The sequence below is a fragment of the Calypte anna genome, chromosome 18, assembly GCF_003957555.1.
Source record: "Calypte anna isolate BGI_N300 chromosome 18, bCalAnn1_v1.p, whole genome shotgun sequence".
In the NCBI taxonomy this organism is placed as follows: Eukaryota; Metazoa; Chordata; class Aves; order Apodiformes; family Trochilidae; genus Calypte; species Calypte anna.
In genome coordinates, this window is record NC_044263.1 from 8,643,166 (window position 1) to 8,669,913 (window position 26,748).

The 26,748-nt window shown below is 36.7% G+C and overlaps 2 protein-coding genes across 2 annotated transcripts in view; one reads left to right on the top strand and one right to left on the bottom strand.

The window, feature by feature from the left end:
* The window catches only part of TBCD (tubulin folding cofactor D), a 106,523-nt gene that overhangs the window by 9,457 nt on the left and 70,318 nt on the right, over nt 1-26,748 (top strand). Inside the window, exons 8-14 of the mRNA XM_030461670.1 lie at nt 1,774-1,906; nt 9,059-9,104; nt 9,705-9,837; nt 10,996-11,138; nt 11,920-11,980; nt 12,459-12,533; nt 15,566-15,660. Coding sequence (XP_030317530.1) covers nt 1,774-1,906; nt 9,059-9,104; nt 9,705-9,837; nt 10,996-11,138; nt 11,920-11,980; nt 12,459-12,533; nt 15,566-15,660 — 686 coding nt within the window. The remainder of the gene's footprint in view (nt 1-1,773; nt 1,907-9,058; nt 9,105-9,704; nt 9,838-10,995; nt 11,139-11,919; nt 11,981-12,458; nt 12,534-15,565; nt 15,661-26,748) is intronic.
* On the bottom strand, nt 18,412-20,987 carry ZNF750 (zinc finger protein 750). Its single transcript, XM_008499775.2, has 2 exons — nt 19,561-20,987; nt 18,412-19,132 (listed from the first exon to the last, which is right to left on the bottom strand). Exons 1-2 carry the CDS (start codon nt 20,985-20,987, stop codon nt 18,412-18,414), a joined length of 2,148 nt encoding a protein of 715 aa, XP_008497997.1.

Here is a 26,748-nt window from a genome sequence, read left to right on the forward strand (position 1 = left end):
ATTTTTATTAGAAGTGTATATTCATAACAAATAAGATGAGAGAATACATTAAGCTGGTTCTAGTACTAGTTGCATTAAAGTGTGTAAGACTGTAATGGGCGTAAAATTACTATTTAGTGTACTTAAAAGTATTTAGTTTATTACTAAATCACCATTTTCAAAATAGCCTAATGGTTAAAAAATTTCACCAGGAATTATAAGTCCTGTGTCCCAGGCCTTTTGGCCTTTATGCTTTTGAATTCACTGCTTTCACATCCCAAAACAATTCTCTAGTGAATTGGCATAATTATTGAGACAGGGTCACTGCTTCATCTTGAAGTTAGACTGTTTGGGCAGGCAGGAATGCTGGAGTCCTAGCCTTGACACAGACATAAGAAACAGGAGTCTGTAACTATTGAGTAGGGAACTCCCTGGGGAGAAAGGGGGAATCTGGGTTCTTGTTCCTCTAAGGAGTTTACAAATTTCAAGTGGAACTTATAAACATCAGGATCCAAGATTTCCTCTTTTCCAAAGGAATTTACTTTTTATAGGGCAAAGGAGCTGGAGCTTGTTTTATGAAATCTCTTTTCTTTCTGCTCAGTGACCTGGTTGCAGTAGGAGGAGATGAGTCTTACTTTTAATTCTGGAGGCTAGGGCATTCCTTTGAGAAATTAAGATTTAAACTCCTTTGGGCTGGGAAAGGGTCTAGGAACCAGTTCATCTACTTTACAGGTTACTTCTTTTACCAGTGCTGTGGAGCAAAAGGCTTTGTCTTTGCTGCTCTGTTATAAAATAAACCACCCCCCCAGCTAACCCATCTCCCAAATTCTCATTGTTCTATTGCTAAACATGACAGATAATGTCTTTGAGGATAATTCAGGTGATCACATACCTGCTCACTGTTTCCTGCATTCTCTGCATTTAATATTCCCTGTTAGTTAGGTCTTTGTGCACTTCTGCATTTAATTTCTAGGTGTATAAAATAACCAGAGGTAAGCTCTGCCTGAATCTTTCTGTGACTGCTAGGAACTGTCTTTTGTGGGCATTTCCATGTACTTTTTTTTTTTCCTTTGAGAGCAGTGTTTCTTAGTTTAGTCTGAATCTCTGCTGGAACAGTACCCTAATTTTTAGGTGCCAAGAATACTAAATTAGATAACTGAAGCAGATGCCCTAACTGTGCCTTGGCTGGCACTATTGGTGACCGAGTGTAGATTTAGGGAAATAGTTTAACCATGATGTACCTCTTTTGCCCTCTGTGCAAAATGCACCCCTTGCTCCACTCAATGTGTTAAAGAGCAGGTGTTTCAACCTTTCAGATATGTGAAAAAAACAAATGTAGCACTTCTCATTACTCTCTATTGGCCTGGCTGATAGCAGTGCAGTCCGGACCAACACATAATTTGTAGTGATTTTCAGACTTGCAGTATAGCTATTCTTGGTGGGAATGGTGGACAATCCTTGTATTTGTTTCAACTTCTCACTAATTTTAATGTAGTTAGTTTTTAAGTGGGATCTTTGTAAAGTTTGTTGTTTTAAAATTAAGATGGGAAATTTCTAGAATCTGAATTTATAGATTGGCCGAAAGTGGAAAGGAAGTTTGGGCTCAAAGCCTTTCTCAGAAACAAGAGCTAAACATACAATGGTTTGGAGAGTTCCTACCCTCAGTAATTTAGGAAAATAACCTGTGGAGAATATTTTGTAGGAACTGCAAGCAGTTTGGATAGCAGGCAAAATTATTTTTAATTGAGAGTCATAAAGTTACTAACTGCAGTGTTTTTGTTTGTTCTGTCATAGATTTATTGTCCGCCCTGATGTCAGGCAAAACAGGATGGCAGACTTCCTGGACTGGACACTTTCAATGTTATCTAAATCCTCTTTTGAGACCATGGAGGGGACTGTTGTTATGAATGGCATGCTCCAGGCCCTGGTAAAGAGTGCTTTTCTTCTAATAGATAGATGATTCTGATTATACAATACTGCTTTGGTTGACCTTCAGTAGAAAGTGCACCAGAGAGGTTTAGATAATGAAAAATAACTCTCCAAAATGCTTTTAAATATCTGATTGTATATCAAAAATTATTTCATAATGCAGCTTGGGTTGTGGGTTTGGATTTTGTTTTGTTGTTTTGAACAAAACTTTTGAAATAAATTAAAAAATTTGAACCATACAAAATAAAAGAGGCTGGTCTTCTGATATAATAATGGTACTTCCCTGATTTTTGAGAACAGGTAAACAAAATAGAAATGATTCTTGAAAGTTGTATCCATTCTTTTTCAACTAAAATATTGTTTAGGTGTTTTAATAAGACATACTAAACTTGAATAGTCTGAAAAAATGCACTTTTTTCTGTGGTTTTGCTTGCTAATATGAATTGGTTTCTTTGTTCAATGCTCCTTAACTTGTGAAGTAAAAATAGTTTGAGACCCAAAGAGCTGAATTCTTAATTTGGGTTTTAAGGCATTATATACAATACATCAGAAAAAGTGTAATACCTGAAAAACTACTATATGCTAGCACTCCTCTTGTATATTCTAGGAGTATATTTTCTAAAACTTTCCTGTACTTTTACACCCTTAAAAGTGTTGGTGTGTGTTTTGAAATACTTGAATAGCAATTCTGGTATCTGTTCCAATTTTGATGTCTGAATATATTTGGGTGGAATTAACTGGGGAGTTTGTGTGAGTGAAGTAGTTCCTTCTTGTTTTTGTTGTTGCCCAAAGTTGAGGTAGCACAAGTGAAGTCAGATGACATGCTCTTGGTACAGTCTTTGCACAGATTTAAGGATTTGCTGGTGTTTATATGAGTTTCTATAATTTGCATAAATTTGCATCTCTTTTTAAATAATTACTATGAGGACTTGTGTGCAGCATGTTACTAAACATCAAAGCAACGTTCTGGAACAAGTGTGTGCTGCGTGTTTTGTGTTTGGTTTTTTTTTTTTTCTCTAGTAGCTCTTCCAAATCAGAAGATACAAGAAATGATCTATATTTAGATTGACTCGGGACTTGCTGCTTAAACAGGAGGAAGCATTATTTGGATGCATTGCAGCATGTTTCAAAAGACAGAATGATGTTTCATCATTTTATTGTCAGATCTGGAAAGGGAGACTGACTGCCATTGTAGGTGCATGATGAGACCTGCAGGATGTATAATACATTAGTGTTTTGTCATAATTCCTTTGAGTTTGGCTTTGGCTCCATCCACCTGTTCATTAGCGCACAGTAAGCGAAACAGGTGAATACTTAACAAGCAGCATCGAAACCAGAAGGTGATACAACATACCTGGAAGCAGAATTCTACCTTCTTGCATTTATATGATTTTTTTTCTTCTTCCTTTGTGGCATAGTACATAGTATTTATCAGGGCAATTTTATTTGTGTCCTACAGCTCCTAACTCCTCTACCACTTGGTAGGTATGAGCAGGCTTAGGTTTTAAAGGCTTTTTCTTGCATTCAGTCTTCAATTTTGAATTCCGGTTACTAAAATGTCAACATGAATGATATCATTAGGAAATAAAGGTATTTGTGTATGCAAATACTCAGATATGCTTGAGTGGAGGAAGAAATACTCATTTTAAGAGCTTTAATATTAAGAATTTATAACACTTGTAACAAAAGCATTTTGTTAAACTGAAACAGAAGCAGTGTTTAAGTAGAAGTTTTCTATTAAACATACTAAATTCTAGCAGCCTACACAGAAACATAGTAAATAATTGCTGTGTGTGTAAAGCAGAACACATCCTGCTGAAGGACAACTAAAACTTGTGGCAACAGGCTTTAAAATTCTTCGACCGTAGATTCTTCCAGCAATTTTGAGTCAAACTGTAGTTGCCTGGATATTCCTCTCCTATCAGAAGGAGAAAGAAAGACTGTTTTTTGGTTAGAAGTCATCAGCAAGGCAGGTTTTGGTGATGTAATAGATTTCAGGAACATAACCCACCAGAGTGGAGGTGAAAAAAATCTTTGTCTTCTGTGGATCAGTTTCGAGCTGCCCCTAGCAGGGTGGATTTCAGTTGGATTATGATACTCTGCTGCTCCTGGTCTGCATTTAGGAAATAGCTGGTGGTGATTTTGGCATGGCAAAACTGTTTTAAAAAGACATAAAACTCTTGCATTTCAATGAACTGAAACTGCAAGTTAGGTACGCAATGAGTAGTTCAGCATTGCTGCACTTTGATCTGCCTCCTCGTGGCCTTAAGTCTTGGTGATTAGGTATGCTACTGTTTAATCTAACTCAGCATTATGTGTAGAACAAGTACTACTGTTTCATGATTCTTGTTGAAACATGCAGCCTGCATTACACATTTTAATTCCACCAGTGTTTTTTTCTTTTTTTTTCCTTTACACCTGTCGTCAGTAATATATCATTTCACAACAGGTGTGCACTGGCAGGAATCTTTGCTTGCAGTTTTTAAAACCTGCCCTATTTTGTTGAATTAACATTGCAGTATTGAATTAAATTCACCTTCATGCTCGGATACTTTGTATATTTGAGAGAATATAAATGTTTGATTAATAAGAAATGGCTGTGTGTTTATTTTTTATAACATTTGTTTACTTGAAGGAAACTTCTAACCTGTTTCAAGAATCTGCATTTTAAATTCTCTTGGTCTGGAGGTTTGCTTTTAAACCTGCCATTATATCAAACAGCTTTTTAGTTATTGCTTCAGGGTGTAGCACTCCCAGTTCTTGCGTGACAGAGATGTCATCATGTTGAGGTAGCCTTGGGCATTGAAACTTATTAAACCTTATTTGTTTTATAAGTGATTCAGTATACAAGTGTGAGTAATAATTAAAAAAAATAAAACGCCCTACACAGTGATCTGATGAAACTCGAGAGTCTTAAGAACAGGGCATTTCCCTGAGCTGTCTCTAATGCAAAAGTGATTTAGCAATAGCTACATGCTTATGTAAATTTTGCTCCAGGGAAGAAAGAACTCTCTAACTCTATTCTTTCAGACCCAGAGGCACAAAAATAGTATATTTCCAAATAGAATGTTTCCCAAGTCTCTGTGTTTTTGGCATTCTGAAAGAAACAGTGATGCCAGGATTGTCTGTTGACATTATTTTTAAAAAGGTGTTGTTGCTAAGTGGTTTGGTGATAAAGGTGTACAGAAAGCAGTATTGATACGAGGAGACAAACCAAATTTTAATGGCTGCAGATATCTCTGACCTCTTTCTGGTGGTGTTGTCTCTCTGTTTTTCAGTGGCACAGAATATTCTTAGGTGCTTGCCTGACAGTTCTGATTTTTTTCCTTCTCACTAGAAATATTGTGCTTAGTTCAAGGCTTGGAGGTTCTGCTGTCACCATGAGTGGTTTTTTTTTTTACTTCCAGGTATTTCAAGTCTGGTTTTTTGAGTAGTTTTTTAAGATGGAAAGGAACTGTTCTGTTAGCTCTCCATATATTAGTCTAAATTTTTCAGGCTTTCAACTGATAAATAGCTAAGATCATATGAAAACTGTACTCCTTTTGCTACTCATTTAACTGGGCTCAGTACTGATGGCAGCTTAATTACCCTGTTGATAATGACATTATCAATACCCTGACAGACACGGCCAGCAGAAGGAGTACTATTTGTGTTGAAGATATAGTAAGAACAAGGGCTTTAACTAATGTATTTTATCATTAGCTGCACATACAATTTATTATGTATTCTTCCACATGAATTTGCTGTTGTGACAGCATGTCCTCCATCACCTTGTTTACCTCCCTACATCTGGCCTGGAGGCAGGGAAGGCTGATAGCTTTCCCTGGGCCTGGATATTGTGTGACTACTAGGGGGTGCTCCAGAGTAATGAAAGATATAATTTTCTTCCCGTAGAGACTGAAATTATCTTCCCAGTCCCTGACTTGGTTGGTTACAACCAGAGGGGAAATTCAGACTTGTGTCTCCTGCTCAGCAGGAAGATACACTCACTACCAAGCAGTCAGGCTGCCCTCAGTGGTGATTTGTATAGCTTGGGGAACATGTCCTGGAGATGATCCTGACTGATATATCTGATGGAGGTCGGGCCTAAAGTGGGTTATGCAGACAATTGGAAGGTGTGGTGTGTTTCTTCTGTGATTACTAAGAAACTAGGTTTTGTTTTCCTTGCACCATGCTATTTCTAAAGCAAAACCAGACTTGACAGTCGTCATTGCTTGCACACCACTGATTTTCTCTAATTTGTAGGTGGCTTAATTATTTATAAGAGAGGGAGTCACATACTTTTCAACAGTTCAACAGGTTGGGTAAGTTGGTGTACTCTGGATGTCCTCATTAAAGTGAAGAGACCATGGCGTAACTTTGATTGCCTGGGTACTCTGATAGGCAGACTCCTCACTTTCAGCATTGTTAGCTGCTGACACTAAAATGTCTATGCAGGTGGCAGAGCAAGCTAATTATTTTGTTTGTATCAGATTTTTTGAAATGGTGTGCCTTGCATGTTTTTCTGCAAGGCAGGAGGTTTAGGCTCAATATTATAATGTTGATTTGTCTTTTTTTTTTTTTTTTTTTTTTTAGATTTGGAAGAATGTTTTCTGGTCATGCATCATGTACTTTTCCTTCTAGTATAGCCCCAGTAAGCTCTAGGCTTGAAGGATGTTTCTGAGACTGTAACTTTGCCTTATGTACATGACTGTTTGTAGCACATGCTTATCTATCTACTAAGCTCAGAAGCTTGGTAAATTTGGGGTTCTGCATGCTTTGACTGAAAGAAATAGTGAAAACTTTTCTTTAAATTTCAAAATTAACAAAAAAAGAACCAAACAAGAAAACAGACATGGGATTTCCTGCTGTGCTGAGTACCTGAGAAGTTGTACTCAATCAGTTTGGTTCTTGCCTATTTTCTTTGCTAAAAATTGTGGGGGTTTTTCCATTGTATTTGTTCCAGAGTCAGTAGGTAACATATTCCATTTAACAACTAATGTTTAAATATTAAGTCCTTTTTTATTCGAGTTAGTTATTAATTTGAACACAGTAACTATGGTATCCATTTTTACTTTCCCTAAAAATTTGCATCAGTAAAATAAAATCCCTTAATCCATGTATCAGTTGATTTACAGCAGTTGCTATGAGGATTTTAACACCTGAAAGTATCTTTCAAATTCTTGCAGTATTTGGTCTGAGAATAGATGTTCTGTCTTGAAAATCAGATATGGAAATAGCTTGCTGTTCTAAGGATGTAGTAAAGCTACAGGGAAAAAATGTCTATTTCACCTTTTCATTCTGAAAATCACAGAAATCATTATGAAATGGAAACTCTCTAGTTGACTGCTTTGAATTGACTCACAGGCATGTGAGGCTGTTTTTTGCTTTTTTTTTCCTAAAGCATTAAAAGTATTACTGTACAATGTTTAAGGAGTTTTCTGGTTTCATGCCTTGTCTGTTTGTTAATTTCTTCCCACATCTTGCATGGAGGTGATATCTTCTAGTCATGTTTTTCCTGAAGAGTCAGAACTGAATTCAAAGTTGGCCTTGAGGATGTGAAAACTGAGAAAGGTGCCATTTTGTTTCAGCATAGAGGTAGAAAAATTTTAGAGGCCCTCTAGATTTGCTAATTATATTTAAAATTTATGTATTTTCTGTCTTATTTTTAGCCTTAATATAAGCAGAGTATTGTATGTTAAGTGTAATTTTTCTTTTTTACTATTAATATATTAATGGAAGCTATACTATGTTTGTACTCTTTGTGTTGGTAGTTATTTATGTTAGCTGTTGTTCTGGGCCTGAAATAGTTCTTGTAGCATTTCTGCTTTGTAAATGTAAGTGTTAAAGACTGTTTTTCAATTGCCTAGTTACTCCTGAAAACATTAAAAATCTTAAATAGTTCCACTTATATTATCATTCCCTCCCCAAATATAAGCTTGTAAGAGAGCTGATCTCTCTTCATGAGAGATCAGAAGTGCTACTTCAGAATCCTAAAATGTAATTTTTAGTAACAAAAAATGGAATAGGTACATAGCCTAAAGGTGTTTTTATTGCCTTTGTTGCTTTTAACCACACCTGCAGCACGGGAAGCATGTGTGTATTTGGTATGTGTGAGAAAGTACATATTTTTAAGTTGAGTCTGTTCTTGTTTAATTCCTAGGCATATTTATTGAGGAAGCTTTTTCTCCTGGTGAATGACCAAAACCAAGGAAAAAAATTGGCTGAACATGTTAGTTTTCATGCATATAAGTGAACTGAGAGTGCTTCATATATGTAACGTGTTAATAGCCATTTGTCTCACTGTGGTGCTGGGGCTTAATCTGACTGGAATATTGAACTGCATTTAAAAATATTTAGGTAGTTCTTGTTTCTTTAAATACCTTAGCACAGGAATTAAAGTTTGCCTGTTGGAGGTATACTTGTAGCAGGTGTATTCCTGTATCAGATTTTGTTTAGTTTTCACAGAGAGTTCTCAAAAACTGTTGAACAAACAGGGTGAAATACTCAGCAGTGTTGCCTGTGCTGCATCCTCTCTGCCAGTGTGGTTGCTGCTAACAGCTGAGGTTTGCTCACGTGTCCACCTGTCTTGCTTCTTAGCAGTGACCCAAGTGCTGATGTGTGCTGAGTCATCCAGATCATAAGGAGGAATTGGAGAAATCCATGGTCAGGAAGTCCCAACCATGATGCAGTGTTCCTCGAGTTCTTCTGCCTTTATTCATCCTTTACAAATTCTGCTTCACTTTTTAAGAGGCTCAAAGGAATATGAGCTGTTTGAGATAACAGGTGCTGTGGTTGCACCTGCATTGAGCTTGTGTGACCAGCACTGAGCTGGATGGTTCAGAGAGCTAAGATGGCTTAAAACAAGTGGCTTTTTTTATTCCTCTCCACCCCCTCCTCTTCATTTTTGGCAAACTCAGCTCCCTGAGTTGGCTGGCTGTGTGGTTGTATGGATGGGAGGAGAGTGCTGGGCTACAAGATCCTTGACTTGCATTGACTTACAAAGAAATAAAGCTGCACCCTGAGACTCTTTTCCTTTTATAAACTTTAATTCAATAAACACTACAGATTAGTGTGAGAACATTAAAAAGAATTTTAGAACTATGTGCCTGATATATTATACTTTAGAATCTCTGTATTCTTATGTCTGTTTTCCCTCCTTTAATTGTAGGCACAGTTATTTAAACATGCTGAAAGAGACTATTGTTTACCATATGGTAAGTTTGTAATATCCTGATTTTTCTTTTTAAAGCCATTCCAATACTAAAAGAAAGAAAGATTAAAGTGATAACAAGTGGTGCTTTAAGGAGCAAAATCAACAGGGGAATTATAAAGCATGCAAAATGAGGGGGAAAAAGAGATGGCAAAGTGAGGGAGGAGCAGACACAACTAGGGGATGTTATGTTGGAACAGCTCATCAAAGAATTTGTCAGGTGATTATATTAGCCATTGCTATAATACAGGAGCTGAACACGGAACACAAATTATAAGATGTGGAAAATATTAAAAAAAACTAATTACCACATAAACTTGTTTTGTACATATTCCAGTGAGAATTAGAGGCATAAATACTCTCAGAATCTAGATTCATTATAATTTTCATAGTCAAAAGCAATCTGTCCTGCTTGGTAGATGAAGCATTGCCACTATTTGACTGGTGTCAGAGCATCTTCAAAGTAGATGATGAAGGATTTGCAGTTCAGCAATACCTTAAAAATATAAAACTTCTGAAATATTTTCAAAACTTGATAACATTTTCTTACTAAGTTTTGGTTTTGTTTTTTTTACAGTTTTTCTAATGTCTTTTTCTTTTACAGCTCCTACTGTGCTTGAATGTCTTGATAAGTGCAAGCTGTCCAAAAGTAATCAGATGGTTCTTCGCAAGCTAGGAATGAAACTTGTTCAACGACTTGGACTGACCTTTGTGAAACCAAAGGTGGCAAAATGGAGGTCAGTTTAAAGCTGAAACAGTTTAGAAATAAATAAACTTAAAAACACCCAAAAACCTTAAAAATACCTAAATCCCTATGTAACTACTGGCTTTCTGTCCTCCTAACATCTCTGCACCCAAAAGCAAAAGTGAGAAATCCCCATGCTAACTGGGAATGAACACATTCTTCAGTTGTCCCATTGGGAAAAAGCAGAGTTCTTCCACTGTGCTTAGTTTCCTGTAATTTTTTTTCAATTTTGGTGTAGTAATTTAGTGCTGTCACAACCCAAAAATTTTGACTTTTGGTGCTTTATGTTACAAGCAGAAGCCCGTTCCTGTATAACGTGGTAAAGGTGGGAAGACATTTATCTCTGTTACTAAAGTTGATTTAGTACAATTCTGTAAGACTGAACATAACTTTTTCCATTACATAGTTCTACCCTGATTCAATAGAAAGTTCACAGGGGAAAAGTGGTTTGCAGTCCCACTTTCATTTTGCATATTAGTCAGGTTTTGGTGTCTGGTTTTACTGATTGCCAGAGGGCAAACTCTTTTTTAGATTTCTCGCACTGATATTTTAAATTGCAGGCTCCTTAGTGACTATTTTTATTGTATTTCTTTTACCAACTTTTGAGAACGTCCTTAGGCATAGAAAATTCTTTTTAGGTAGAGAGTGTACCTTGCCCAATGGCAAAAGTCAGCTTAGCATGTAAAGTACATCTTTTGTAAGAATTTATCTGCACCACGGGCTAAATATCTGAGTACAGCTTGGGCAGAAAGTACAGAGCTAGTTTTAACATTTTAAAAACAATTTTTTAATACGTTTATTAATTTTTCATAATTTTTTTTTAGGTTTTGGACAGATTTTCAGGGCATGGGAATTCTGCCTCTTAATTGTAAACAATGAAAGTAGGTTATACTGACCAGGAAAGGGAGATAAAATGAAAAGGAACCATTTAAATAGTCCAGCTTGTCTCAGCTTGGAAAAGAGACAACTGGGTCAGGAGGAAGGAGAATGGGATACTTTCACTTTTCCTTTAAAGCAACCACTAAATAACTGGAGAGCTGTACACTGGGAGATGTAGTAACTTGACAAGCAGGCTTTATGACAGTGTGTACCTGTTTCAGTTGCAACTTAAATCAGAAAAATAAATTAACTGTGTCTGTGTCTTGCTCAGGTACCAGCGTGGCTGTCGATCTCTGGCTGCCAATCTGCAAGCTCAGGGTTCAGTTGTGCAGAATCAAGTGCTAACAGTTGCTGCTAATGAAGCTGATGATGAAGAGGAGTATGACATTCCAGCAGAGATTGAAAATGTTGTAGGTGTGTTAAAACTGGACAGAGATTATTGTAATGCATAAAAACTAAACACATACTGTAAAAAAAACCTTAGGACTGAGAGAGTTATCTGGATATATGTGCTCATGTGAACGAATGGAAAGACTTTAAAACTTCATGCAGCTTATTAAAATATTTTTTGGTTAAAGGATTTAGATTTAAGCATCTAAAGCAGAAACTCTGCTGTAACATTTGTCATGGGGTTGAAGAATGGAGTTGTTGAAATCCATGTTACCAGTTTAATCCTGTAGTATGAAAGAGTTGTCTTGAACCTTTCATAGATGAAAGAAATAAGCTAAAATTCATAAGAAAAATGAAAATAGTATTACATGAAAGCTAAACAGTTATGGTTGAAATTTGTAAGCTGTGGTAGTACCAAAAGAATAGCATTTTTTAAATTAGTATTCAGTCATACTAGCTAGCAGGTCTTCTGCTGGTTTGTTGGTGGTTATACTCTAAACAAACAGGCAGAAATTGCATCAGAAAACCATTATAGTTGAATAAGGTACTGAACCATTGAAAGAGGCAACATGACCTTCATTTTCTAGTAATTTTCAACCGAGATTGTCTCTTTTAGAAAACAGTGTTGACATTTTTCTTGTTTCTTTGATTTCAAGTCATACTTGTGTGACAAATAAAACTAGATACAAATACTTAAATTAAAACTAAAAGGTAGCTATGTTAGGGTGAAAATGAATTTTAAACATTATAGGAAAACTGTGTTGACAAATAATAACCTGTTTTATTTCAATGAAATTATCTGCAGAGCAGTTGTTGGTTGGACTGAAGGACAAAGACACTGTTGTGAGGTGGTCTGCAGCAAAAGGGTAGGTTTCTTTCATGATTACTTTAAACTAATAAACTAAAGTAAACAACAAATATGGCGTGATATAATTCATGATTGATAATTCTCAATATTCACAGTTACTTCCTTCAGTTTGCTTTAGCTCATCTTAATGGTATAAAGCCATTTTTGTGTCTTTTTTGTTATACGATTTTGGGCTGATTTTAAAAGAATTTCAGATAGATTTCAAAATGAACATTCTGGGTAACACTTGATTAGAAGGGTGTAGCGTTTCTCCAAAATGTGTTTTCTCTTCCACTATAAAAAAATGTATTTCTGGGTGAGATTTGCCACTGTGTAGCTTTTGCTGCAAGTTTGAGATTGTTGTTTGAGGGCCATAGTGCATTGTCATCTCAAAGTCAGTCATCTTACTGTACATTTCCAGTAAGTGAATTGGACTTACTCATCATATGCAGAGAAAATGAATCACTGTATGCTTTTTTTTTCTTTAATGTCTGTAGAATTGGTCGAATAACTGGAAGACTTCCAAAGGAATTAGCAGATGATGTGATTGGGTCTCTCTTGGACTGTTTTAGGTAAAAATCTTATTTCACTCTTTACAGACATGTCAAACAAGTCTGTTTATGAAACAGCATGACAACAGTTAGGAAGATGGGTCTGAAAACCTATAAATTTTGTTGCCCTCCTTCTCCCAGGTTTCCAAGTCTTTTAAGGCATGGATGCCCTAAGGGTGTCCAATAGTTTCTTTAGATAAACTATTTCTTCTATTTGTCTTCACCCCATTCTAAAGTAATCTGGAAAGACTGAAGTTGAACTTTGAAAAAATGAAAAATGCTCATTAACTTGCTGCTTTAAAATTTCCTGATGTACTCATGTCTTGAGTGTTCCATTCATCTTCAGAAACATAGTAGAACTGGAATTGATACTGAAAAGGTTTCTGTGGATCACTAGGGATAAGAAGCAATTTCTCTGTGAGGGGAGGCTAAAACATCAAGGGAGACTGAGGAGTAAAAGGAGTAGAATAGAGATTTACACAATCATTAATGGTCCCGTTTTTTTTTATTTTTAGACTAAAAATAGTAAAGTCGCAGGTGACAGGTCTGGAATAAAGAAAAGGTGGTGGTAATTCACACAGCATGTAGTTAAACTGTAAAAACTTCTTGCCACAGGATATTGTGGATGCTAAGAGTATATGCCTCAGCAAAAAATATTTTTCTTTTCTGCAAACTTGCCCATAATCTGGCAGAGTTGGAAAGATGTTACGAGAGTGTTGCAATATGCTTGCTCTTGCACAATACCAAGGCATGTACTGTTGGCCATGTAAGAGAGAGGCTTTTGGGCTAGCTGAAACTTTGGTTTGATCATATATAGATGCTGAGATGTTCTTTTGATGCTCTTTATTATTGGATGTCTTGTTTCTGCATCTATGTGAAGCATGCAAAGGACTCAATTATTAGTGATTTACTTTTTTCCTATCAAGTTGCTCATCAGGTCCTGCAGTGAGTTCTTTAGCTTTAAGATCTAAGCTATTGTTTTAGACTAAGCTAATAACAGAAAGGATGTTTGCTTTATTGGCAAAAATATTGCTGATGGTCTGTTTACCACTCAGATGTACTTGGTTTTAGAAAATCTTCTAATATTGGTTGTGAGTGCAGATTGAAAATACCAGCTGAAGGAAGAACACACTGAAAAAAGGTGTAAAGTCTTAAAAACTTGCAAGGCAAGTATCTACTTAGGCAGTACTTCCACTGTGTTACTATGATTAATTTAAGAAGTGCTGCTGATCTCAATTATCCCCGAAGCTTCAAAGACCTGTCCTCACTGTGTTTTGTTTCCTTGTTTTTCAAGTCATAGAGATGAGTAACCCAACTAGTAACTGAGTGACCTGCTTTCTTCAGAAACACCTGGGAGCAAATGTAGACAAGGACAAAGGGAATCTTCTAAATTCCTTGCACTAAATATCTAGTGACCAAAATAAAAATAAGTCAGCTGCTTGTCAGAGGCACTCTGAAGTTACCTCTCTAGGGATAAGAACAAAGGATTTTTTTATATGTAGATAGATCAGAAGCCTAGAGGCTGGAAAGAAACAAGTGAGCATTTATCACAGTGCAGGGAGATTTTCAGCACAGTCCTGCAGGGGTCTGCATGAGGCCTGTGGTGTCTGAAACACTTACAGGATCCTGGAAAAAGGTGAAGAAAGTGGTAAGGCAATCTGTTGATTTCAAGTAAACTAATGTAGTGAAAACTAAAGGTGAAGAAAAAGTATAGAAGCCTAAGCTAAGGAACTAGACAGTAAATGGCAATAAATGGAACATCAATGAAAGCAAACTAATGCACTTAAGGAAAAATGCAGGTAGCTGTAAAACAGTTATTACTACTCAGGAAAGAGATTTTGAAATCTTTGATAGTTCTGTCAAAATGTCAGTGGAAGGCTCAGCAGCTGTCAGCAAAAAGAAGGCAAATTGAACATTTAGATATTGTTAGGAAAGGAAGAGGTAACAAAACCAAATCCCTGAAAAGTGATTTAGCTGATGGGAAATCTGCCAAGTGATAGAAAAAGCAGAGGGATATAATGAAGAGATAAAATCATAAGTATGAAGGAAAAGAGGGAAAGCGAGTAATTGCTTACCTGCTTACTGGGAGAACTGGGGAGCATCAGGAAGCACATTTTCACACAATTATAATTAAACTGTGGAAGTCATCCCCACAGGATGTTATGGAAACCAAAAGTGTAAAGGGAGTTCAGAAAGGGATTATCCAAATTAATGGAAGAGAGTCCCATCAGAGGTTATTAAGTGTGACATGTTTGCTGTAACCTCTGCTTGGGAAGTCTCCATATTGCTGATTGCCAAAGCAAGGAGGAGGCCAATAAGGGAGTGATCCTTTATGCCTTGTCTTTGGCCAGGCATCTACTGTTACTCCATGTCAGAGACAGGATGTTGAGAGACACAAAGATTTAATGTGACCTGGTCTGTCTGTTCAACATTTTATTCTTAGTATTGTATTCCTAGCTTAATACCAAATGAATTTTTACATGTTTGGTCATGCATCATGCAACCTTTCTCCTTTTCACTCCATTATTTGCCAGACCATGATATTTTTTGGCATGTCCTCTCCAAGTTGGTCTGTTTTATGTTTTTTAAAGTTGGATAAATACCTCTATTTACTCAGTGCATGAGCTCATATAATGTGCTAAATGGGAACTATCACTTAAGCCTCTTTGCTAGCCTAAGGGCTGTGTTTGGCCCTAAATGAATGAGTTATTTTGGGTTTGTTCTGTAAATCTCCATCTATTTTGCCAATCTACTAGAAAGTTGTTTTCCTTTTGTAGGTGAATTTCAGGTATTGTGCCATTCTGTACTGAGGTTACATTTATATTGATAAAGTGTTTTTTTTCTTATTTGATCCTATTTGATCACTACCTATACTGCTCAAAACAGGAAAAGAAACATTCAGTTTGTCATTTTTGTATTTTAGAAGTCTAACAGGATTAATAACACAGTAAACACATGCTGGTTTGCATTGTGGATCTTTAAAATATTAGGAATTCACCATGAAAAATGAGATTGGAAGAGGGAAGATCAGCCTTAACAAAACCTGTCTTTAGTTTCCAGGAAACAGACAACGCGTGGCACGGTGGATGCCTGGCTCTGGCTGAATTAGGTAGAAGAGGATTGCTGCTCCCTTCCCGAATTTCAGATGGTAAGTTGTAGTGGCTGAATGTTAGTCAGTTAATTCATTAACGTTTTATTGTATCAGAGACTGAGTGTGTAGCAACAGGCTGGAATTTGCTGATGGTAGGGTTCCCAATAGTAGCTGTAGTAGTGATACACCTGTGGGGATATTTAAGCTGCTTCTGTCAAAAACATTGTCTTGGGTGTGCCTTTTTTTTACTTAATAAATTTTTTTTTCAAAAATTACATTAGTTCCTTGGGGTTTTCTTCTTTCCTCCTACCATGTTTCTTTTTATGGTTGTATAAAATTAATCCAGTATATCTCTATATTGTGTCATTGTAATTCTTTCAATGGAATATATCAAATAATTGATGACTAACTTGCACCTTAAAGTTAGTAGCTTATGATGTTTGTTTCTGATTAAATTTCAGAAGCCAGTTTTGCATAATTTATACAATGACCTGTTTAATTTTTTTATGGGCTTTTGAAATATCAGGATGGAAAGAAAAATAACAGGGCAGAGGAATTTATTCTTTGTTGTGTTCTTTATGAACCAGTATACATAGAAGTACAGATGCATTAATGTGAAAGTAGTAGCTATCTGTTTTGGGATTTTCATTAAGTTTTTTGCAGAGTTGAAATGATAAAAGCATAATGTAGCTGTAAGCAGCCACTGTTGGGCTAGATAATTCTTCTGGTCCCCTCTGGTACTCCTGTGTTGAACAGAGAAGTTGAACACTAATTTTCAAAAGTGTTTCATAACTGGTGTTTCATACTAGTAAGTGAGTTTACCAGATCTTTTGTATTCTGAAAGTCTGTTGACTTGCTCTGCAAGAAACTGTAAAATATAGTATTTAATACAGTTTATTATTCTGTCACCATGAAAAGACTTCATGTCCAATAGAGTATGCTTTGCATGTGAAAATTTTTGTTCAGGCAGCCTTCAGTTGGTTTCTGTTTTCAGATTACTTTTGCTCTTACATGATAAAGATGAAACAGTTAAAATACCCCCAACATTAAGAAAGGAAAGTCATCCAAAAGTAAGCCTCTATCTTAGTTCTATCAAAACTGAAAGTGTTCACTTCCGTCAAGCAACTGGGATAACTTTATGTAATAGAGTTTTTTTAATTGAAACTGAAATTTTCATGCAATTTTGATATTGTATAGAACTCAAAAGACTGCAGTGTTTTGACTTGTGTTGTGAAACCATCTCTCTCCACTTTGTTGAATTTTTATATATGTAGAATGGGCATAATAGTTGTATCTGTCACACTCTTCTTTTGCTGCAGAAGTGCAGTGAAAGTATGCTGCTGTCACCATGTACCCTCTGTTCAGACAAGATATTCTTGTCTTAATCGTGTAGGGAAGAGCTTTTCCCAATGGAAGATTAAATTAAAGATGAGATGAGGATGTTATTGTGTGAATAAAGAATCAATGAGAATGTATACTCATAGTTTTAAGTGAATAATACTTAGTTTGGACTTGTTTTACTTGGGCTGGTACTGCATAATGTGGAGATTTACACAGTTGAACAACAGCCTTATTTTAGTTAAACTTCTGTAGAAATTTGGACAAGCTGGACAGCAGCTTTAAGGCAGAGGGAGTTCTGAGGTTTGTCATGCAGAGTTAAAATATGCATGAGTTAATCTGCACAATTAACTTCCTTCACTGAACGAAGGTCCTTTTTATAGTTGTTTGGTATCCCAAGCCGAATTATACTTGTAAATTAAAAATGTAGCGACTTCTTTGTTAATTTTTCTGCAAACTATTTGTTACAGATAGCATGGGGAATGTATTTGTGTTTATTAATGACTTTCCATATATTTTAAGTACAGATCACAGTTTTATTTGAAAAATTGCAAGTTTATATACACAATTATAGAAGCAGAAGACAGTTTTAGGATGTATGTAGAAGCACATTGACATTAATTATTAGTGATACATGAATACTGAAGGAAGACCTTCACCAGGAGAGTTTGCCTCGGGTGAAATAAATTATATGATTAACATTTAAGCTTAAGAGTTCGAGGTGTCTGTGTAACCTCAGAGGAGCAGGCACCTTAACTATTAGATCTTCAAATTTTCAGTATTGTTTTCATAGTGTTTTAAAGGTGAATATAAGCTGCATTAGCTAGGCTGGCACAGGCTTTCTTTGGTTTAACTTGAATCTGGTTTTTAGTCAAGACAAGGAAATCTTGCTTTCACAAGGTTTGGATCAGTTTATTTTAACTGGTGGCTTCCTCTGAGTAACAGAATTTTGTCTCTTATTTTAGTATGGCATCATGGCAAAGTGCATACACAAAACCATTTTTACAGTAAATTCTAAATAGCCAGGTTTAATCTTAAGCTTATTTAAACTACTGCACAGTGAAAGAATTCTTTCTGAAGGAAGAAGGACAAAAAAACTATTAAATGAAATTAGGCCTGCAAAAGACTATGACAGTATGTTATTGAACAGTATTGTTTCTAAACCTTAAACATCTTTTAAGAATAGTAGTTGTAGAAGTTATTTTACATTGATAGCAAAAAAACTTGAAGATTCATCTAATGTAATTTGGCTTTAGTAATGAATGCAAAAATTCACTCATCAAAATCTGAGCTCATACAAGCTTATACAAGTTACTTAAAAATATTAATATAAAATTATGAACACTATTTACATGGCAGAGATTGAATGTATCCTGTCATGGACCAAGCCAGATAGGAGATGGTTTGTAGAATTTTTATGATGTTGCTGGTAACTAACTTCTGTGACGAGAGACTCTTGTACATGAAGGACTAAGATACTCTTGTTCTCTTCCTTAAAGTGAAGACTCTGCTACAGTCATTTGGCCTTGCTCTTTTAGTGCCTTGCTGTGACTTTGCTGATTCTTTCTGATTTGTCCGTTTTTGTCCTTTGACTTTTTGATTGCACTGAGTATCCTGAGTGTCAGAAGAATTAAGAGCAGCTTCTGTACATGAAGCATTACTGTCCTGAGGACTCTGCCCTTCGTTGTCCATTCTAACTTTGCTGGGGCTGTATGCAGCTAGCTGGCAGAGAGCTACAGCTGCTGTTTGTTTCTGTTCATCACAGCTGTCAATTATTCTCAAGTCCTGAGCTTCATTACGGTGAGCGGTGAAAGAAGATTTGTCACAGGGACTGTTAGTAGGGTTCTTGGAGTTAGATGTGTCTGCTCCAGAGGTTTTGTTTTCAGTGTCTGGAGAAGTAGCAGCACCATTATCATGAGGTGGGCTGTGGAAGGATGTTTTCAGGCTTGCTGTGTTACAGGAATCTTTTACTGAGAGGTTCAAAGGCATGTCTTGCAATTCTAGAAAGTTCTGACTTTCTGTTTTGGATGTGGTTTTGTATGCATGCTCATGAACAGGTCCTGTGTTACTGTCAGCCTTTTTTGAAAGATTAAGGGGAGCTATCCCCGTGTCGTCGTCAGTGCTGGAGAGTGAACCTTCATTGTTCTGGCATTCATTCGGGGTATGGGAATCTTCATCAGTGACATTGATGCTGAAAGAAATATAAGGAGAAAAGAGAATTCACTATCACTTGCTCTTTAAAACTGAGGCTGATGAAGTGGGCAAGAGGAAGAGGAAAAAAAAAATCTGACCAGAAGTCTGACAATTTCCTTGTTTCTCCCTTATCTCCCCCCAGTCCCTTTCACTGTACACATCATTAATACAGGTAATTCCTGAAATACACAGACATGTGCATGGTAATGGTGTTGGAAATACCTGGTGGCCTTAAGGAAAATGAGAGGTCTGCTCACTGTACCAACTGTGAATTGTACTGTGTTTTGCACAGTTCATATAGAACAAATCACCTCAATGCTGTAAATTTAAATATATATCAGGGGCATTGCATGAAATGTGTCCATCTATTTTTGTGTGTCCCTAGTAAATCTGACAAGAATTGGCAAAGTGCTTTTACTGTTTTACCTGGTAGGTGAATCTCCTCTGTCTTGCTGTGTCTGCACACTTTGAAGTAGAGTCGGTTGATCAGTGCTTTTTCTCACAGGCCTGAAAGCTGTTAAGTTTTCTTCTGGTTGCTCATACTTGCCAAGAGATGTGGAAGATGACTTATTAGAGAGATCAAATAAGCCATCACAGGCATGGCTTGTCTGAGTGAAGTTGGTTGGACTGGGTCTGCCAGGGGAGCCTGTTGCTGCACTTCCTGCAAGAGGGCTCATTTTAGCATTCTCTCTTTCATTTTGGTCATCTTTGGGATGACTTTTGGCATGCAGTAATGTAATTTCTTTGTCATAATCTGCTTGTTTTTTGTGCGAACTTAAAGGGTATTGTTGGGATGGGCTTAGAGAACCTGGATACAGCAAAGTAGTTTCTTCCATTAGATGAGAATTTTGGTCTCTGTTGATACCAGCAACATGTGAAAATCTGTAGAATGGAGGATCTGTTGGCCTACAAAATCCATATGGTATTGGAGGTGTGGAATGATATTGCTGAAACAATCGATAGTGTTCATACGCTGATGGATTTATGGGTTTTGGAAGTGGCCCAGGGTGGGGAAGAAAGTGTCTTTGATCTTGTGTGCCGTAGACAGACAGAGAAGAGCTTTCACACTCTGAACTACCTGGAAGCAAGTAAGGTGTGTAGATAGCCAGCCTGTGTTCATAGAAATGGGGTGAATACTCGGGAATCATTGGTTGCATGTAAGGTGAAATAGAACCAAAGCCTTTTGTGGGAGCAACTTTATGTGGGAACTCTGGGAGGAAAGGAGAGCCTGCTTTCCATGGGTGACCTGGTGCATGAAATGCAGACTTGCTGTGAAAAGCTGAGCTTTTGTTGGGAAGTGAGATGATTTCAGACACTTCACTTGTTTCTGGGCCTTTACTATCTCTGTGTTCTCCTACAGGAACGAAAGCCGAGGGCCTCCCTATGCTGTCCAAAAGGGGCTGCATGCTAATAGCACTTTCTGTTGTACTGCTGGCAGGGCTTAATTCCTTCTGAATACCAGGTTTTTGTCCTTGAATTACTGTGTTTGTTGCCTGGTTTTGTAATTCAACATTTTCCTTGGCATCCTCTTTTGCAAAAGAATATTGAGGCTTTGAATCGAGATTTGACAGTCCATTGGTGATGGCTTTAGAAGAAGTTGGTTTGACTGTAGATTCGAGCTGATTGATCTGCTTGGGCTCCAAGGAGCTGGTTTTTGGACACTTGATAACTCGATCCTGCTCTGATACTAAAGTAATTGAGTTTTTGCAGAGGCCATACTTCATATGGTTAAAAAGATGAGATTTCTCATTGCAAGTAAAGGGGCACTGAAAGCACTTGTACTTAAATGGCTTTCCTGGTGGTCTTGGGATGTAATGAGGCTTCTTTGGTTTACGTTCTTTGAGGAGACTCATTTTTTTCTGCTTTAAACAATTAAATGTAATGATTCTTTATAAAAGCTTTCTTGTGGTTAGCTTTCCTCAGTTGTAGCCTCTTGATGTTTCCAGTTTTTCAGGTTTCCAGAGTCCTTCTTCCAAGGTGAAGAGAGGAAGCCAACTCCTCTGGTGTCTCAGGGAAGACGAGGGGGTGCTGGAAAACACCACTTCTGCGACTGGTAGTGCTGGAACTGGAACACAAAGTTTAAAAATTAGCTGTAGTGGAACACTGGAACTAAATCCAAAGTCATAAATTCTTTTAGCTGTCTTCCCCCTAATATAACATATAGTGTGTTGTGGGTTTTTTTAAGCAAAACAAAAAGGCTAAGGTGCCAGAGTTGAGGTGGACATGCATTACACTTTGACATTCTTCTGCAGCTAAACATAGCCACCAAAGTGGCCTAATTTTGACTAATTGAGTAGCCAGTGCTGGTCACCTGCCACAGCTATGTGCTTGAAGGAGCTTTCTTTGAAAACTGAAGGAACATTCATTCAGAATATGAAAGTAGAAATCCAGGTGGAGCTGTTGAGAGAGGAGTGGAGGTGGGTAGGATGAGAAGAGAGGCAGGTCCTGGCAGCAGCTGGCTATGGGGCAAGCCTGTCAGGCCGGTTGGGGAGGGAGAGGAGGGAATTTCCTGCTTTGGTGAAATGAGGGTGGAGTGGATTGGCTGCACATGGGGAGCTGACTTGGCTCTTTTCAGACTGACCAACCCCCTCTTTTAACTGGCATGGCGTTTCCTAACAGCCTAATCTCAGTGGATACCTCAAAAGTGGCCAATCTCTCGAAGGACAAAACCACACCAATTTTCTTCCTCTTCCTAATTCAATTAAGAGAAATGAGTACTGAAATATCTGACTAATAGAATCTGCTGCTTGATAAACACAGTTCACATTCTTCTGCTGTGCGGCACCCTACGTATCACATGTAGTTAACACAGGCACACAAGTGTATTAATTCAGGTGAAAAAGTCTCTGACAGCAATTGATTTATAGGGGCATGATCCATCTGCCTTTCTTCAGAAAAACTAAGGTTGTGGATACTTTATACTGCCTAATGATTTGCTCAGTAGATAAGTCAGGAGGGCTTGTATCAGCTTGTCCCATTATGTTCACTGATTCTGAAGGCGTGAGAAACTCTCGGAGTCAAGTTCTCATGATTTTATAGGATGTGTTATGGCAGAGATCTAAAAACTGATGATTTCATCATGAACTATAAGCATCATTATCAAAATGATGACTGTTGCAAAACCACGTACTGTATCTATTGTGTTACCCGAAACTACAGGAATACTAATTGGTAGAGTGACTAGTATAGCCTGATACTTTTTTTTTTTTAAAAAAAAAAGCTTTTTACCTAGAAGCTTGAATTAGTAGTATTAAAATACTGAGTTTATGAAAAGAATTGCTGGTAATTACATGCTGTGAGATTTTAGTTAAAGCAGAGATGTTTTGCATTTCTTAAATACTTAATAGAAAATTACATGCAACACGTTATGAAAACTGAAGGCAAAGCTACAGAATTGCTGCTTGTTTCATCAGGTATAGTAATTCTAGAAAATTGTATTAAATGTTGTTTCTCATGTTGTAGAAATACTAATTTTGTTTTAACTAGTCATTGTGAAGGAGAAATCTAAAAGCTCAGTAATCTGTAGCTGCGCTGTAAGGAGAAATAACCAAACTTTTTATTAAACACAGATTTTTCTTAAAATTAACAAATTATTAAATGTGTGGTAGCCTCAAGAAAAAAGAATGTGTACATAATTAGCTTTTTATTTTTCAGGTTTTAGCAAGGCTTTTTTGGTTGTTTGAGTTGCACAGTGATTCTGTAATAATGAAAAAAATGAATTTTACAGCAGCATTTTAAAATCTCGTCATTGGAGTTTGGTTAAAATGGTATTTAAATGCATTTTTTAAAATCATCTAGTATTTAAAAATATTTTAAATAATGGTAGCCAGAATTCCCCTAAAAGTTTAAGAATAATGCTTCAACATAAAAAACAAATTAAAATTGAGATGTAGGAGGGGAGGTCCAAGTGGGGAACTGGTCTTGTTTTTCTGCCTTAGGTAAACATGTTGCATTTATTTTTGACTACTGATGTATAACTAATGTGGACAGTTTGTAATGGACTCAGTTAATTCAGTTTGTACCCATTCTTTATATCTTCTTGGAAGTACCCATACTGATTATTCTTGAAAAAAGGCATTGTCAAAACTCCATGGCATTCTTAGTTGAATCATTTATGATAACAGTCCAAATTTGCATTCAGGTGCAGCACTTATAATAAAGACATGTTAATTAGATTTTCTTGTTCTTCTAGCCTTCCTTTGCTTAATAATGAAAATTCCTGTGTGTCCTGTTCCCCCCCACCCTGACTTTGTACTTGGTATTTAACTTTGGTTCAAGTTATTCCCGTTCAGCACACTATTAACTATCGTTTCTTAATAAGATAAAATGCATTACTGCAGTTTTAAAGTTAGAAATATAGAGCATTGGAGCTTCTTTGCCATGTGTACAGTAGGAGGAATTACAATAGGTTTTTTTTAATTGGTTTTGATGGCAAGCTCAGCCTGCAGACAGCAGAGCTCCCAAAACCTGCTGCTGACTGGAGAGATGCAGAATAAGCAGCTTATTTTAAAGGGTGTTTACCCTTCCTTAAACTGAGGCCAGTCCCAGCCAGATGAATGTGCTTTTTCTTTCTTTTACTATTTTTCTCATGGTTTAAAAATGCCAGTAATAGAATATTTCTGAAGCCAGACAGGCAGGATAATTTCAAACGCAAGAGTATCTGTCATAGGTACATATTTTTTAATTAAAAAAAGTTAAAACAAAACTATTTGATCCCACATACAAAGCTGTAAAAGGCATTTTATGATTTAAAATAGGTGCAGCTAATTTTGTGTCTCTATATAAATAATGTTAGAGTTGTACCATGTATGTTTTTGCTACCAAAATAAAAATTTATTAGAAAGAAAAATCAAAATAAGTATAACCCTTTTCCTTATACTTGAATGCCATAACTTGTGACAACATTTAAAAATGGAAAAAAAATCTTCAGTAGTAGGATGGTAATTTTAATGTAAATTTTTTTTAGATTTAGAAGTTACTTCCTGTATGCCTGATTTTCTAAATGCAGATAGCTACATATTATCATAGTTTTCTCTTCCTAGTTTTGAAATGTATTTTTATTACTTATTTATATTCTTATTGAAAACGGGTTATTTAAATAATATTGCTTAAACCTGAGGTTTTTTCAGTTGTTTGCTTCTTGTCAGTTGTATACATCCTCGTGGTTTTCTCGGCTATAGCCCTTCCTAAACTGAAACTGATAGCTGCAAGTTTTTTTTTTTTTTAACTTCTGTTTTAGAAGTGTGTTGTTGCTACCTCCTTGCCTTTCACATATTAGCAAGTTCAGAAAACAAGGATATCATTTAATATTGTGTGTGTATAAATACATAAACAAAAATGTAAATGAGTGTAAGTATACACACACATGCACATACGTATTCATACACACGCATACAAACACATATGTACATATATATGTATGTTGTTTTTTAGGTTTTTAAGTAGTCTAGATTGTCTAAGATGCCCAGTTGATCAAAGAGGAAATTTCAGAATGTCTTTTATTACAAGCAGGGCTGGTAATTACATTTCTTTTTAGGACACTGCTTTAGCAAACTACGTAACAGTTTGTCATGCACACTCCATTATTATTGCAGTATCCTTTTGGTGATGTTGATCTCTCTGACCAGGAGTACTCACTGGGGTGGAACATTTTGAAGGACATGCTATAATTAAAATATTGTGATGTGGCATTATTGCATAACTCAAGGACATGCCATTGTCACCTACCTAGAGTGTTGCAAGAACAAGATTTGTGAGTTTTATTCTAGCTGAGATTTTCCAGTGATTAACTACTACTCCCTTCTAAACCTCCAGTTCCTTTAAACTGAAAGATAAATTTTAACACGACTATTTGTTAATTAGGAGGAAATAAGGGTGAGAGGAGTGGGTTGGCAAGGACTGGAAAGAAAGTGGAGGTAGAGACCGAAGAGGACTGTGAGAGCGTGGGTGTTGTGTGTGTGTGTGTGTGTGAGGGGAAGTACAGCCACAGAGATGAAATAACTTGGTTAGGCAGCATGGATAAGAAATAAAAATCTTGGTCGATAGGAAGTTAATAATTCAGTGTCTTAATACACTTCAGTTGACTAGAGAGAGAACTCAACCCAATTTTCTGGGCTAAATTCCCATAAGCTGGAAAAAATAATAAATCACAACTGAAGTGGAATACCTCATTTTCACACAAGCTTTTCAGACTAACCAAATACTATGGTACGAAGTATATCTGGCAGAATAAACATAGCAATTTGAAGCAATACAGCTTTTTATCGTACTTCAGTATATCACATTAACTTCCTGTATGAAAAAAAGGTGCTTAGAAGACTCTTCACCAACAAGAATGAATTACTGTAAAAAATTGCAACAGTTTGTTTTTCTCTCAAACTAAAATATTCTCCTCTCCTGTTGAAACTTTCTACTGAAAGCTTAAATTGGTACAGTAAATGCACCTGCTAGGAGTAACCTAGCACTTCTGATTTACTTTTTAGATGTTAAGAGGAGCAGACTTTATTTGAAAACAAATGCTATAAAGAAATGTACTTACCAGATGCATAGAAGTCTGAAACCCTCAAGGTGATCACTGTTGGTAAGCTGTAGCTGTCACTGCTGAGAGAGAAGTACCTGTTCTCTGCTTGATCTCTAAGTGAAACTGCAGGAGGTTGTTTCAGGGGGAGGGACTTAAGAAGTGTAGGAGTTGAGCCCTCGGGGTGTAGAGATGCACCTGATATTACTCCAGCCTGAAGCTACGATTCATTTGTTTGCGTCCACTGCTTTCATTCAGCATTACCTCAGCATCTCAGCTATCGAAAAGAGTCTTGTCACTTTTGTGCCCTCCAACAACCAAGTTTTACTCCAAACTCTTAACGTCTGTTCCTCTGAGTAGCAATATGCAATTTGGGGTCAAACGTGGCTTAGGTAATATGCTGAAGTTTTAATACAGGTAACTCCTGTCAAAGTGCCTTGTGGGCAGCAGATTTGACTGTACACAGGGGGTGGCAAAGCTTAAAAATACTAGTTTTAGTCTTTTATTAAAGATTGACATTTTTTCTTCTACTCCTCTGTAGCTTTAACATTCTCACGCTTTTTGTCTTCCCCCTCTCCATTTTTATTTAAATCTTTTTGTCCTTCATGAGTCTCCTTTCTGAAGGCGGGACTGAACTAACTCCAAGCTTGCTTGCCACAGGAACCTGCCAAAGCTTGCCTATAATCAGCAGTCAAATGTACAGATCCTGTAAATGGAGAGGAGTCACCTCAGTAAGAAATTGATTATCACGTCTATATGTTTGCCTAGGAGCCATGAAACTGAATTGTGAGAAGAGAAAGTGGAACATCCACTGATTAGTACCAGTACTTGGTTTTAGTTGAAATTTATAAATGACAAATTAGTTAATGTGTTTGCTAGTCATCTAGTGACATTGTTTGCTTGTTTAGTGAGATAGTAACCTCTTGCATGCTGGCTGAAAGCAAAATCTTTTGATTGCTCTATCCCTAAAAAACATTCCTCTTCCTGAACCTTAAAAAGGTTTTTGGCTACAAATTCTGATGTTACTGAGATGTTAATGTTTCTGTTAGCACTGTGACATTCATCTGGATGAACATGATAACCATCCTGTTTCACCC